The 15,891-nt window shown below is 41.2% G+C and overlaps 1 protein-coding gene across 3 annotated transcripts in view; it reads left to right on the top strand.

The window, feature by feature from the left end:
• Window positions 1-374: 374 nt before the first annotated feature.
• AR (androgen receptor) overlaps window positions 375-15,891 on the top strand; it is a 163,219-nt gene continuing 147,702 nt past the window's right edge. For all 3 annotated transcript variants that reach the window (XM_022561052.3, XM_089904451.1, XM_089904452.1), the window contains exon 1: window positions 375-1,909. In XM_022561052.3, the coding sequence (XP_022416760.1) occupies window positions 375-1,909 (1,535 nt within the window). The remainder of the gene's footprint in view (window positions 1,910-15,891) is intronic.

The raw sequence follows: 15,891 nt of genomic DNA, 5'->3' as shown, positions 1-15,891 counted from the left end.
CAAAACAAAAAGAAAATAACCTGGTTCTTATTTGCACCTGCTTCAGTGGACACGAAATTCAGAAGGCAGAGGGTTTTCCTCCCCACCCCCCCCTTCAAGATTTGAGCATCTTTTGAATCTACCCTCCAAGTATTCAGGAGCAGATTGTGAGCCTACCAGGGAAGATCGTGTCCAGCGCGTGTTTCCTCTGCACGAGACTTTGAGGCTGTCAGAATTCTTTGGAGTTGTTACTCCCGCAAGTTTCCTCCCCAGGAGCTTCCCGCAGGTGGGCAACTAGCTGCAGCAACTACGCATAGCAGCCTGTTGAACACTTCTCAGCAAGAGAAGGGGAGCAGGATAAAAGAATTGGGTGGAAGATTCACCCAAGCTTAAGGATGGAGGTGCAATTAGGTCTGGGGAGGGTCTACCCCCGGCCGCCGTCCAAGACCTACCGAGGAGCTTTCCAGAACCTGTTCCAGAGTGTATGCGAAGTGATCCAGAACCCGGGTCCCCGGCACCCTGCGGCCGCGAGTGCAGCACCTCCCGGCGCCCGTTTGCAGCAGCAGCAGGAGACCAGTCCCCAGCAGCAGCAGCAGCAACGGCAGCAGCAGCAGAGTGAGGATGGCTCTCCCCAAGTCCAGAACAGAGGCCCCACAGGCTACCTGCCCCTGGATGAGGGACAGCAGTCTTCACAACAGCAGTCAGCTCCCGAGGACCCCCCGGATCGTGGCTGCGTCCCAGAGCCGGGAGCTGCCTCGGCAGCCGGCAAGGGGCTGCAGCAGCCGCCGCCAGCACCTCCGGAAGAGGATGACTCAGCTGCCCCATCCACGTTGTCCCTGCTGGGCCCCACTTTCCCCGGCTTAAGCAGCTGCTCCACCGATCTTAAAGACATCCTGAGCGAGGCCGGCACCATGCAACTTCTTCAGCAGCAGCAGCAGCAGCAGCAGCAGGAGGCGGTATCTGAAGGCAGCAGTAGCAGCGGGAGAGCGAGGGAGGCCACTGGGGCTCCCATCTCCTCCAAGGACAGTTACCTAGGGGGCAGTTCGACCATCTCGGACAGCGCCAAAGAGTTGTGTAAGGCAGTGTCGGTTTCCATGGGCTTGGGTGTGGAGGCATTGGAGCATCTGAGTCCTGGGGAACAGCTTCGGGGGGATTGCATGTACGCCCCGCTCCTGGGAGGTCCACCAGCTGTGCGTCCCACTCCTTGTGCCCCGTTGGCTGAATGCAAAGGTTCTCTGCTGGATGATGGCCCGAGCAAGGGCACCGAAGAGACTGCTGAGTATTCCCCTTTCAAGGCAGGTTACACCAAAGGGCTGGACAGTGAGAGCCTGCGCTGCTCTGGCAGCGGCGAAGCAGGGGGCTCCGGAACACTTGAGCTGCCATCCGCCCTGTCTCTGTACAAGTCTGGAGCACTGGACGAGGTAGCAGCTTATCCGAGTCGCGACTACTACAACTTTCCGCTAGCCCTGGCTGGGCCGCTGCCCCCTCCGCCGCCTCCCCAACCTCATGCCCGCATCAAGCTGGAGAACCCCCTGGACTATGGCAGCGCCTGGGCGGCCGCGGCGGCACAATGCCGCTATGGGGATCTGGCGAGCCTGCACGGCGGGGGTGCAGCAGGACCGGGCTCAGGCTCACCCTCAGCTGCCGCCTCCTCTTCCTGGCACACTCTCTTCACAGCCGAAGAAGGCCAGCTCTATGGGCCCTGTGGCGGAGGCGGGGGCGGCAGCGCAGGCGAGGCAGGGGCTGTAGCCCCATACGGCTACACTCGGCCACCTCAGGGGTTGGCGGGCCAAGAAGGTGACTTTCCCCCACCCGATGTGTGGTATCCCGGCGGCGTGGTGAGCAGAGTGCCCTATCCAAGTCCAAGTTGTGTCAAAAGCGAAATGGGCCCCTGGATGGAGAGCTATTCTGGACCTTATGGGGACATGCGGTAAGTTTCTCCTCCTAAAAATGTCTTTAAGCCTAGAGTCAGTCCTCTCCTCCCCGCGCAAACGCTCTGTTCTTGGGCGAGCTGAACAAGCTTCCACAGAAAGGGCCGCCCTAAATCTGGAGCCTTTCCCTGGACTTCTGGCCTACCAAAGATTCGACCTTTGCGCTCTGGACCCCCACTGTGTGCTCCAGTCCCCACCACTGTGAGCCCTGGGTGCTGGTGCAAGCTGTTCCAGATTCCTTGACAACCCCCGCCCCCCACCAGCCTCCAAAAATCTTGCCTGCCACTTGGTACTCCATGTCCCGCTGACTCCAAATTTAAATCCAATTGCAAGGGCCATCTTCCAAAATAAAGCCCTTAAGCCCTCCACTACTTCTCCTTCTCCCTGCCCCCAAATCAGAGAACCTGGACAAGAAATATGGGCACTTTCTCCTCTTAAGGTCTGTTAGGGATTGCTCCCCTGGCCTGTGGCTGGTCTTGGCAGGTTAGAGGCAAAATAACTGACCCAAGCTTTTCTCAACCCGCCTCCTCCAAAGAGATGAAATGGAGTATGGGATTACGGGAAGAAGGTGGTCTCTGGGTTCTGAGGGCCGCTGTGTGAAGAAGGGGTGAAGTCCCTTTGTTGGCAACAAAGAGGACTTGCCCCAGGGTTGGAGGTCAGGAGAGAGACTCCAACCAGGCAAGATTAGAGCAGGCAAAGGTAGGGGAAAGCCAAATGACCCCTTTCCCCGTAAACAATGGGCAGGATTTGCCCTCACAGGTTGACAATGTTGGAACTAGATGGTAGTGTTGGTTTTCTCTTGTAAAGTGTTTATTTGCTCTATGGATTACAACAGATCCACAGTTCCTACTTTGAGTTTGCATTAGCTCTATAAAGAGGAGAATGTTCTTTTAATGAACAATTTAACCAGACTTGAGTCTGACTTACAAAAGTGTTGGGAAAAAAGTTAAAGGATTTCCTGCTATTCCAGCGTGCATAGAAATCTGCTTTTGTGAGATTAGGGTTTACAAAAGGAATAGGGCTTTTCCTTCATTTTAAGGACATACTTGCATTTTAAAACATGATATGTTACCTCTAACAAATTAAGTAAGAACTGTTAGGGACCTATGAGCCTTAATCTTGCCCAATAGTTTTCATTAGGACATGAGAAAATTGGCGGTCAATTTCATCTTGCGTGTTAAAAATTCTTACTTACCACAATTGAGCACTTTGGAGACCACATTAAAGATTTTTTTCCTAGCAAACTAAGATATTAGTTTATCTCCATGAGGGAGGGAATATTGACTGGGGAACTAACTCCTCAGATCTGCTGGGTGCTGATGTCCTCATGGATGTTGATGTCTTGTTCCGTGTTTCTGTAGCTATTTTCTTTACCTGTGACTTTTCAAAATGTGTTAGACTTAGCATCTTTGTTTGGAGACTTAAATCCAACAATTTGCTTCCTTTCACTGATGCTTCTGTTCTTGGAAGGTTGATAGCACAGTGTTAGAAAAGAAAGAGGAGGATAGGAGTTCATAAAATATTATTTTCTGGGTTACTGAAGAAACGGCTTCTAACCAGGCTTTATATTTTTTAGGTTCTTAAGGTTTGGCTTACAGGATTTTCAAAGGCTTCATTTATATTGTCAGTCTTTTCTAGTTAATTTGAAGTTTGTTTTTTTTTTTTTAATTTTTGCAATGTGGTTATACTGTGGGACAAAAGGTCTTCATTTCATAAGAACAGATTTACTTGCTAGAGTATATATTTTTTCCTAGGGCGGTTGCTAGTCAGCGGAGCTCTCTTCTACTGTGAACTGTTTTTCTTTTGGCGGGATTGGGGGGAATGTATAAGGTGCTTCATGACCTGCCCAGTCACTGGAACCATCCTGTCCCTCTTCTGTATGCCTCCCCCAACACCCAAGTAACTCAGTTAACAGGGAGGGGGTGAATGATTCCACATATTTGTTAAGAGATGTGTGTGTGTTCGAAGACATAACCTGAAATTTTCAGAAAGTGGCTACAGAGAGCTTTTAAATAGCTCTTCCCATCAGGTGTGCAGTAAGCTAGGGGATTTTATCCCAGGTCTTAATGGAAAAACTTCTCTATTTCTAAAACCTGCATAAATTAATGACCTCAACTAGTGAGACATTAGCAGTACCCGAAGAAAGTACAAGATTATTTAATCTTTCCTGGTTTGTGATTGGTGCAGTAGTTATAGGAATCTAGTGAAAGGGAAAACTGGCATTCCTGTCTTGTGTGCTGAAAAAGATTTTTCATTTCTAGGACAAAGAAAATCCTTGAATCAGGTTTTTGAAAATTTATCAATTTCATCAGAATTCAACCAATCCCAATCTAAAAGTTGGTATTTTCTTACTTTCTCTTTCTTTCCCTCACTTTGTAGGGGCACAGTTTGGTGAAAGGCAAGGAATTATTTTAAGCCAAAGCTAGAGCTTCCACCCTCTCTGTATTGCATGCATTATATGCCAACTTTGAGTTAAAAATCTCAACATTCTAGAGACTTTCAATAATCTGTTGGATTACTCCCTTTTCCAATTGTGTGTGTGTGTTCATATACGTTATTTAATTGTAGGTTTTTTTTTAACTTAATAACTTCTGGAATAGCTGTGTGTTCTTATGCATCTACAATATTTCTGCCGAGAGGAGAGAGGCCTAAGGTGGTCCTTTAATTTTTATTTTTACTTATTTTAGCATGTGGTATGAGCAGAAGGAATAATAAAAAGTGATAGGGCTTGTGTGAAACCCTGATTATATTTTATGGAGCTGTCTTCCACCAAGAATAAATAAGACTACAACTTTGTTAATTGACCACTGTCTCACTTGACAGAAGTAGGGCCCTTTATATCCCAGCAAACAGCGTAATAATATGACAAATATTTATTCTTGGGAGATGAGACCAAGGGGAGCCTGTTCAGGAATTAGAGTTGGGGTTTAAATAAATTATCCAGATGCAAAAAGAACATTTAAATTTTTCTCTTGATAATTTGTTCTGGTCTTCATAATAGGTAGTATTTTAGTAGTGCTTTGAAATTGGCAAATCCTGCCTTTCTCCATTAGTTGTTTCAAAAGAAGTCATTTTATTAATTCCCCTTTCCATCTCCTCTCCTCTCCAGTTATCAAGTCACTTTTTATGACTATATTGCAAGGAGCAGTTTGTCTTTTTTGTAAATCTGAGTTTTGCTTTGGGAATGACACTCTCTGTCCATAGGCCTTCAGGGTCAATATGTTGGAAAGAAGCATCCTTTCTTCACGGTCAGTAAATAACTGGTGAGTTCTGTCTGGGTACCAGTAATCAGAACCCGAGGACCATATAGCCACACTGGGTGGTACCCCATTTGAAAATATGTGCAAGATGTAGTGACAGAATTCTTCTCTTGGTTGTCCACAGAGTATCTCTCTCATCTTGGCCAAAGGTTAACATCAGTGAGAGACATTTTTGAAGAAGCTTGCAGCTTTCCTGTTGCAGGGTCAGTTAAGGGAGCTTTCTTGCCAGTGCTAATTTTGACTCATCAGACTTCCATTCTTTTTAGGCTGTAAACTTTGATATTAATATATTGAATTTGCTGGCACATTTCATTTTCTTTTTTAAATGTTTTACTTCCCTGTAGTAATTTTCTCATCTGGTATACATATATGTATTTAAACCAAACAATTCTTTGGTCTCCCGACTCTTACTTGTACTGTGGCTGCTCTTGGTGGGATTATGTGAGTTGGCGTTAGGGACATGGACAATTTTATTATTATTGTTATTTACTGTGATATCAAGACCACCAGTTTCATTCAGAACTGTGCTAAGCAGAAAGCAGAATGCCAGCTGGTTGTGGTAAGCAAGGGGCTTATTTTATAACCAAACATGAAATCATGATTCTGAAAAATAGAAAGCAAATAAAAATCAAGTTTTGTGAGGTTGGTTTGAGAGGGAAAAGGAAACTTCTCCCCACCCCCTACCTCCAGCATTTTCTCTTTGTCCGCAGCTTCCTTAAGTGCTGCCTGTCCCCGATTTTCTTTCTTTCTACTCCTTTCATGCTTTTGATATTGGAATATAGACTTTTTTTTCTACTTTTCAGGATATTTTTTCTCATTACACCTGTGGCATGCTCCTAAAGAATTTTTTTTAATCTGGAGAGTAACAGATCAGATCAACCTCAGCACCTTTCTTTTAAGGCTAGATAGATGACTTGAAGAAATTGCAAAATGAATAGCTGGGCTTTTTTTACCTTAAGGTTAGAGCCTGATTTAACAGTTGCTGAGGGAGCTGAACTAGATGGCTTGAGGACTTGGTGATTTAATGAAGTATTTTGCTGGCTGCTGTCTCTGTCTCTTGTTCTCTGTCTCTCTCTGTCTACTGGCTATTTTGGCAACGTTTTCTCAAAACCTGAGAATAACTGGACCCTCTCGCCTCTGAGACAGCTCTGTCTGGGTCAAACTTCTGCAGTGCTTTCACAAGTAGTACCTGATCTATATGCAACGGTGCTTGCTAGAATTGTCTGGCTGAGCTAATATGGTGATGCTATATGTGAATTAATCATTTAAAAAAAAGAAAGGTATTGAAGAAATTATTCAACCTCAGAATTTGCCTGCCAGCATTACATCACATTCTGAGATGTTGAACTCAGAGTAAGTTATGCTCATCCTAGGCACAACGTTGACTTTTTTTCCCTTGTTGCTTGTAAAGCTCCATACAGTTATCAGTATTGGTTGGCATTTGCCATATTGAAGGGAATTATGAAATCTCATATTTATATAGCACTCTTTTCAAAGAAAGGACCCAGCATCTTCTGGTTCATTCACTAGGACTCATGTAAGTTTGTGTAAGCCAGGAGGGTGCTTAGTGTACATCCCTTTGCTAGTTGAGGGAGTAGAAGTTGTTGCATTTTCTATAACATTTGTTTACCATAGGGAAACCTCTCTAGAGTGGCACTTCCCAACTTTTTTTCTTGAACTTTCCCACCTGACAGATGATGTTTTAGATTTTTGCTCAGTAAGGGCTACTTTTAGTGACTGCTGCTGTGATTTATGCACAATTCCTTGCACACTCATGAATGCTGCCATCCCTTCTCTCTTACACCAATTCCTGTTGCCAACCTACAGGGCAGAGCAGTGTTGAGAGTGGCTCATCTAGATAAGTGTATAGCTCTAAAGTGCTGGTTACTTGAGAATGCTGCCAATTTAGATCATGCAGTACCAGAGTTTTATTTTTTTTAATCAACAGCTTTATTGAGACGTAATTCACAATGTATAATTCACCCATTTAAAGTATACATACAATTCAATGGTTTTTATTATATTCAGAGTTGGGCAACCATCACCGCAATCAATTTTAGAACATTTTAACCACTTAGCAGTCAAACCCCACCACAACCCTGAGCAACTATCAACCACTAGTCTACTTTCAGTCTCTATGGATTTGCTTATTCTGACATTTAATATAAATGGAGCCATGCAATACGTCACCTTTTGTGACTAGCTTCTTTCATGTAGAATAATATTTTCAGTGTTCATCCATGTTGAAGCACATCTCAATACTTTCCATTTTATGGATGTACCTCACTTTATCTATCCATTCATCAGTTGATGGACATTAGAGTTGCTTCAACCTTTTGGTTATTATGAATAATACTGCTATGAACATTTATGTACAAGATTTTTTCTATGAACATGTTTTTTAATTCTTTTGGGTACATACCTAGGAGTGGAGTTTCTGGGTCATATAATAACTCTGTGTTTAACCTTTTGAGGCACTTCCAAACTGTTTTTAAAAGTGGCTACACCATTTTACAATCTCACCAGCAATGTATGAGGGTCCTATTTCTTCACATCCTGCCAATACTTGTTATTGTCTTTTTAATTATAGACATCACAGTGGGTGTGAAGTGGTATGTCAAAGTGGTTTTGATTTGCATTTCTCTAATGACTAATAATATTAAGCATCCTTTTATGTGCTTATTGACTGTTTGTATATCTTCTTTGCAAAAAAGGTCTTTGCTCATTTGTAATTAGATTATTTTTCTTATTGAGTTGTAAGAGGTTTTTTTTTTTTGCGGTACACGGTCCTCTCACTGTTGTGGCCTCTCCCGTTGCGGAGCACAGGCTCCGGACGCGCAGGCTCAGCGGCAATGGCTCACGGGCCCAGCCGCTGCGCAGCATATGGGATATTCCCGGACCGGGGCACGAACCCGTGTCCCCTGCATCGGCAGGCAGACTCTCAACCACTGTGCCACCAGGGAAGCCCGAGTTGTAAGAGTTTTAAAAAAATATATTCTAGATAAAAATCCTATAAGAAATTACAATTTGTGAATATTTTATCACATACTCTGAGTTGTCTTTTCACTTTCTTGATGGTATTCATTGAAGAACATGCTTTAAAAATTTTGAAGTCCAATGTACTTTTTGTATGTAGCTTGTGATCTTTGTATCGTATCTAAGAAGGTTTTGCTTAACCCAAGGTCACAAAGATTTACACTTAGCTTTCCTTCTAAGAGTTTTATAGTTTTAGCTGTTAAATTTAGGTTTTTGATCAGTTTTGAATTAATTTTTATGTAAATATCTAGTCACCACAGCACCATATTTTGATTCTTTCCCTATTTAACTGTCTTGTCACCCTTTGTGTAAAATTAGTTGACTGTAAATGTTTTTTCTGGACTCTGGGCTATATTACAATACATTGATCCTATACCAATACCACAGTGTCTTAATTACTGTAAGTTTTTAATAAGTTTTGAAATGAGGAAGTGTGAGTCCTCCAATTTTGTTCTTCTTTTTCAAGATTGTTTTTGACTATTGTGGGTCCTTTGAAATTCTATATGCATTTTAGGATCAGCTTGTCATTTTCTACAGAGAAGCTATTTGGGATTCTGATAGAGGCTACATTGAATCTGTAGATCAATTTGGGGAGTGTTGTCATCTCCACATTAAGTGTTCTGATCCATGGCCATGGAATGTCTTTCCATTTATTTATGTCATTTTCACTTTTTTCAACATTTTGTAGTTTTAAGAGTATAAATTTTGCACTTCTTTTGTTTAATTAGTTCCTCAATGTTTTAATTGTTGATGCTACTATGAATGGATTTTTCTTAATATCCTTTAAAATTGTTCATTGCCAATGTATAGAAATATAACTGATTTTTGTATATTGACTTTGTATCCTGCAACCTCGCTGAAAGTACCTGAGTTTTTAACCCCTCTGGGACTTAAGAGGCAAAAGGTTTCTGCTGCTGCGTTGAAAGTTAAAGCATACTTTGTTTCATCCTGTATGAAGGCTGCATAAGGACACTGTTCTCAGTTTTCCTCAACTGTGAATTAGAATTGGTAATGCCAGCCCCTTCCTGGATGAATAGAAGAGTGTCTCTAAAATTTTCAGGTCTTCAGACAACAGTAGAGAAGAAACATATTAATAAGGTTTATGCAGTTAGTAGTCCTCTTTTTAGTATTTGGATTTGGGAACTACTAGCAAGGGGATGAGGAATAATAATTTCTATGCACTAAACTAACATGAAGAGGTAACAGATGCAAACCTAGCCAAAGAAACCACTAGTTAGCTGTATTTGGCTTATGTTTAGGTTTGTGTAAGCAGCTGGAGTCATAATTTTATGTTTTTATATGTTGTCCTTTAGACAAGGTAAATGCCACCACTCCTTCTGGTGTGTATTTGTAGATGAAGAAGTGGTCCATTTACTCTCATATAATTTGGGCTTCTTTTCAGTGGTGTACTCTATAACCATAAAGAAGAGATAAAATTTACCTATAAAGGGATTGAACTTTGGTCTTATTAACACTCTAGGCTAAGGGTCATATCTAATCAGCTATAGCTGTTGTGTCCTGAAAATGGTAAGTGAACGGCAGGCCACTGAACAAAAGGTCCTCTTGTGACGTAGTTGTCTTTAGAGATGACCCTAATAAAGTGAGTTTTAAAAAGTATTCATCAATCAACCAATTTCATTAAACACCTGCTATATGCCCATCTGTGTACTAGAGAGAGATCAGGGTAAAGGGAACACAATTCAGGGAGAATCTTGAGATCACTGCCTCAAGGAGCTTATAACTATTAAAACAAAAATAAAAACAAAACAGAACGGCAACACCATGATGTCAGTATGATGAGATGCTGGATTGTATAGTATGTATTTTTTAAATGCAGATATCCAAAAAAGAAATGGATCAACATAGGTGGAAGTGGTTTACAATATTATCTATGGCTGTTTTTTATCCTTATGGATGAGGTTGGGACATGATTTAACTCAAGCAATAGATTATAGGTCTTGATGAATATTTCAGATACCAGAAGGTAGTATTTCTGCAAAGACAATGAACAGTGAACTCAAGGGGTTGGAATCTATTTCTCCTTTTTCAACAGTGCCACCCCAGTCAAGTCAGTTACTAGTTACTTTCTCATTTTTGGCTATATTTTTGCACTTTCTGGGAACATGTTTTGATGTCTTTGACTATACAAGTCTGCAATATATGAGGAAGTAATTAAAATTGAGGGTGATTAATGGGTCTAAGTTTGGCGTGAGAGCCAATAAAGATGCCCAGTGTGGTGGTCAGATCAAGAATTATCATTCTGCTCTCAAGTTTTCCATTGATCATGGTGGCTTGCTTTGAGGTTCTGTATAAATGGGTTTTCAGGGTGTTGGTTAAGGGAGAGAAGCAAAGAGCACAAGTCAGACAATTCTGGGAGTAAGGGGAACATGAAAACTCTTTTTAATAAGGCCTTTGCTGAATTAGATGATGTAGCTTTAAAATGGCCAACCCCTTAATTATGGGTTCTGTTTTGTGCAAATTGAGTGTGTTCCTTACTTGTGGAAGTGTAGTCTTACTATCTGGCCGCTAGGGGGACTGCAAGTGTCCTGTGACAGGGCTTCCCTGGAAATAGTTGGCCTCCTTTGGTGGATTCAACATGTCACAGGATAACTTGAGCCAGAACCACCTAGTACCAGACAATAAATAAGCTACAGTTGTACTTAGTATTTTATCTGGGATGTTCTTTTCCAAAGTTCAAAACATTTTTAGTAGCACTATTTGACTCCTTGATAACTTTTTCTGAATGTAGCGCAGGGAACAGTGACATTGGACATATTCCAGTAACATTTTACAGTTTACAGAGTTGTTTCATATTCCATTATTGCATTTCATCCACATTTCTACCGTATACAAGTAGCCAGGTTTACTGTGTTTTAATATTCTCCATACTATTATAATACTGTCATTCCCATTGTAAATATTATGTTCAGAGAAGTTAAGTGACATGTCTAAAATCAAACAGTTTCAAGGTGGCAGAGCTGTGATTTCAGCCCCACTCTTTGTTCCTCAAATCAAGTGCTCCTTTTTTATCACACAGGTCGCTCACCTCATAGATAGGAAATAGGAGAGTCAGAGAGGCAAAATAACCTTAACTAGTATCAATAGAAATTCATGAAGCTCTTAAGGCTTCTGGGTCTTTTATCCACTTACTGGACTGATGGATTGGCTTGTGTGGGCATTCAAGTTGCCAACAGTCTTGCCATCCTACTTTATAGACTGCATTTATTCGACAAATACTTACTGAGCTTTTTACATATCAAATTCTATGCTAAGCACCTATGACACAGCAATGAACAAGGCAGACAAAAATTCCTCCCTTCATGGAGTTTACAGTTTAATGAAAGGAGACATGTAGAATATGTCTGATGGTGATAAATGTCATGAAGAATAATTTAGCAGAGTGTGGGGAATAGGGATTGATAGTGGGAAGGACTATTTTATATCTGTTGGTCAGAGAAGCCCTTACTGAGAAGGTGATATTTGAGCAGTGACCTGAAGGAAATTAGGAAGTGAACCATAGGGATATCTGGAGTTAGAATATTCCAGATACAGACAACCACAAGTAGAAAAGACCTGAGGCAGGAGCATACTTTGTATGATGGACAATAGCAGAGAGACCTGTATGGCAGTTTAAGTAAATGGAGAGTGATAAGAGATAAGATCAGAGTTAATAAGGGACATCTCAGGTCTTCCTTAGGACTTCGGTTTTTACTCCGATATGGGGAGTCATTGGAAGATTTTGAATAGAGGAGTCACATGATTTGACTGATATTTTAACAGATTCTCTTCTTCAGAACATCCACCACTCTTTGATATTTTATACATTTGTTTGTTTACTGATTGTCTGTGTGGAGAAAACACTGTAAGAGCAAGGCGAGAGCAAGGAGATGAGGCTACTGCAGTGATCCAGGTAAGAGATGATGGTGGTTTAGACCAGGGGTTATTGGTAGAGGAGATGAGAAGTAGCTGGATTCTTGATGTGTCTTCATGGTAGATCCTACAGCATTTACTGACAGATTAGATACTCGTTGTGAGAAAAAGAGAGAAGTCAAGGCTGATTGCCAAATTTTTGATCTGAGCAATTTGAAAAATGTGATTGCCATTTACTTAAATGATGAATATTGTAGGTAAAGCCGGTATGTGTGTGTGGGTGGGTAGGAATCAAGAGTTTGATTTTTGATGTATAAAGTTTGAGTTATTTGGTGAACATCCTGTTGGCTTCTTCTCAGTTTTCATGCGGTGCCCTTAGCTTTCTGCTTTTCAAGGAGATTAAAACCTTAGAGACCACCTAGATCTTTGATGCCCTCTCACTTCTCCCCTTTTGCTTTATAGGGGCCTAGAGAGGAGTGGAGTCTTGTCTAGGGCGAAACAACAAGCTGGCAACATAACTAGAGCACAAACTCAGTTCTCCTGGATTCCAGCTTGGTGCTTCTTAGCGTTATTCTGAGGCCTCATTTTTGGGGTGGTGTGAGTTTCTTCTTCTTGCCCAAACCTTAAACCAGGTAACCAAACTAAATAATGAATAAAAACCTAGAACACCACGCAAAGTGGCTGCTGCCTTCAATCGAACCAAAATATTGTTATTATGTTTTTACTGAACCACACACCAAAATAATTTATCCATGAAAAACACAGTAAGTAGACTTTTAAAGGCCACTGAGCTTTGATCTAAGCTGAAACTTACAGAGACCTGGAACATAAATGGCCTGAGATTGTAGGATATTAGAGTCTATGGAATGTGGGAAACCATCTTGTCCAGTTTGGTCATTTTATGAATGAGGTGCCTGAGGCAGAGAGATGGAAAGGAATTTGAACAAAGTCACACAAAAAGCTAGTTTCTTTTAGTCAGAGCCTATTCTGAGGGTTAGCTGTCTGTTGCTCCTTTGGAAAATTCTATGTTGGAAAAGTGATTCCCCACTCAGAACAAAGAATTATAATAGCAGTAATAATGATAGCACTTACTATGTGCCAAATTTTGGTGCCTTACATGGGTTAACTTATTTCATTACCACAAAAACCTTGGTAAATAGTCCCAGAGAGGTTAAGTGACTTGTCCAAAGGTCACACAGCTAGGAAGTAATAGAAGTCTGGCTTGTAACTGCGAGGTTCTAATCACTGTTTAGTACCAACAGCTTCTCAGATTAGCTAGTCATTCACCTCTACTATCCCAAAAGACTGGTGACTAGGGTGACCTCATTAAGCACTGACCCTATATAGTACACTGATCCTCACAGAATACCTGAGTTCCTGGAGATTAAAGTGGAGGTGGAGGGACATAAAGGGGGTGGTGGGAAGAAGTTGATCATTTACAATAGGGATTGGAAAGCAGAACTACAGAAATTGTTGAAAAAGGCCTGGAGATTCCAAGGTGGTTGAAAATCTCAATGCCCACTACAAACCTGGGCAAGGCAATGCCTGCTTAAATAGGAGAGAAACCAAGGTAAGAAAAATAAAGTAGCTGATTTCTTGAAGTCAGGAACTCTTTTATGTGTTTTACATGTGTTAATTCATTTAATTCTCAAAATAACTCCCTGAGGTAAGTAGGATTATCATTTCTATGTTACTGGTGAGTGAATAGGAACAGAACAATTAAGTAACGTGCCCAAGGTTATAGAACAAGTAAGTGAAAGAGACTATATTAGAATCTAGGTAGCTCTGCTCCTCAACTTATATTATTTTCCACTACATGTAGGGAAAGGAGTGCTATTCATATTATAGAATTTTTTTAATGCAAAAACATTGTGCCTGAGCTTCAAACATTGAGCACCTCTTGTCCTTAAAATACACCAGCTTCTTTTAAGGACTCTTAGAAGGAAAGGTACTTATCCAAGGGCACATGGTGAGTAATTAGTAGAACCAGAGTCTGAACTTGAGACTCCAGACTGCCAAACCTCTTTGCATTTTATCACTCTGTTTCCATTCTCACACTGACTTGTCTCCCTTTATTCCTCCTGCTGTATCGCCCTGCCTCTCATTTTTTAAAAATTAACTTTCTGCATCAGCAAGATTGGACAGAGAATGGGAGAATGATCAGAATCCATGTCCTACCAGGCATTGTCAAAAGGAACAAAAACGTAAGGAAAAAATGTCAGCATATGGGATTTGCCCTAAATAAGAAGGGGAACTTCCCAGTATGAGAAAATGCTACCTCTGTTCTTCTAGCCCAAATTGGTTGTGCAGGATTCCATAGGAAGTCATGAATATGATTGTCAGATGACTTTTTTGTTATTGTGGAAATGTAAGAAGGCCACTATGGAAGTCTGCTTCTCTCCAGATTTTTTTAAGGAAGGTGCAATCTTCCCACTCATATAAGTGATAACTACTTAGGAATTTCTTTTGAAAATTGGGAGTACATAAGAGGAAGCATCTTTCCAAAACTGTCGTATTGGTCTACTTCTCTGAAGCATTGTCCAACCTCTGATTAGATGATGAGGTCTCATAAACTGAAAGTTGGGAGTAAGATGGAAACTCCTTTGATATTTGGGTGCAGAAAGGATTCCAAAACATGTTTTGAGTCTGTTTACTTTACCTACCCCTCCTTCCCTTTCATCTTTGTTTAAAAATACAAAGGTTAGCAAGTGTGTAGTCTGAGTTTCCAGTTGCTCATTTGAAAAATCTGTTTGATCAGGCGTTTAAATAAAAAGGACCAAATTATACTGATATATTTCAGTCACCAGCTACCTAATAATAAACCAAAAACCTTAACCATACTCATATTTTTGTATGTCATTTTCTTTGGACACCTGCTAAGCCTTGTTGAGGTGCTAGATTGACTCAAAATGTGCCATCATCAGAGATGATCCCACAGTGTCTGGGAAAAGCTGCACTGGAGGCTTTGGGAATTAAGGTAGTGAAATGATGTGTTGTTGTTTACCAAAGACTTCTCTGTCATTCCCTCTCCCTGAGTTCCAGTCCTCATCACCTCTTGCCTGGATTAGTGCAGTGACCTCATGCCCGCTCTCCCTAGTCCTCTGTGCTGCTCTCTGATTCATACTGTATTCATCCTACCAGATTAACTTTCCCAAAACTCAGTTACAATATTGTTAGTATCTTCCTTTAAACATCCATTAGTCTACAAGCTCCTTGAGGGTTAGAACTCTGTTTAATTTATCTCTGTATTCTCAATGCTTAGCACAGAAGAAGCCTTCCTGAGCAGTTGTGTAATGCATGTTTGAAATTGCAGCTCCTCTCCATTTGCTTATAGGTTAAAATACAAATTCTTTAAGTCTGGTGTTCAAAGCTTTTCATTATCTGTATTACTTTTCCAACATTAATTCCTATAATTACCCTACAGAAATCTTTAACTCCAGCCACATGGATCTGTCACCTTAAACCATTGTCACTCCTGTTTTCTTTGAACTTGTTGTTTTTCCTATTATTCCTTTGGCCTTGAAGGCTATCCCAATTTTAATACTATCTATTTTTCTAACCTTAGCTCAAATATAGTCTCATATGAGATGAAATTTCTCATCCCCTAATCCATTGAGAAAGTTATCTCTGTGACATGATATGGTTGAAAGAATGTAGGCTTCAGTTTTCATCTGTAAACTAGTGCTCGAAATCTCTAGATTATAAGACTTTTGCAAGGTGATGATCAGATGACGTGATGCATGATGGATGTCAGGTATAAGTCAAGAGTTAGTGCTTAATATCTTTTAGATTCAGCCCTTTTTACCTTCTCCATT

Source organism: Delphinapterus leucas, chromosome X, assembly GCF_059928025.1.
Source record: "Delphinapterus leucas isolate spDelLeu-1000000601 "Yukka" chromosome X, BTC_Dleu_Yukka2, whole genome shotgun sequence".
Lineage (NCBI taxonomy): Eukaryota > Metazoa > Chordata > Mammalia > Artiodactyla > Monodontidae > Delphinapterus > Delphinapterus leucas.
Note: the sequence above shows the minus strand (reverse complement) of the source record. Positions and strands in the feature narration are given on the sequence as shown.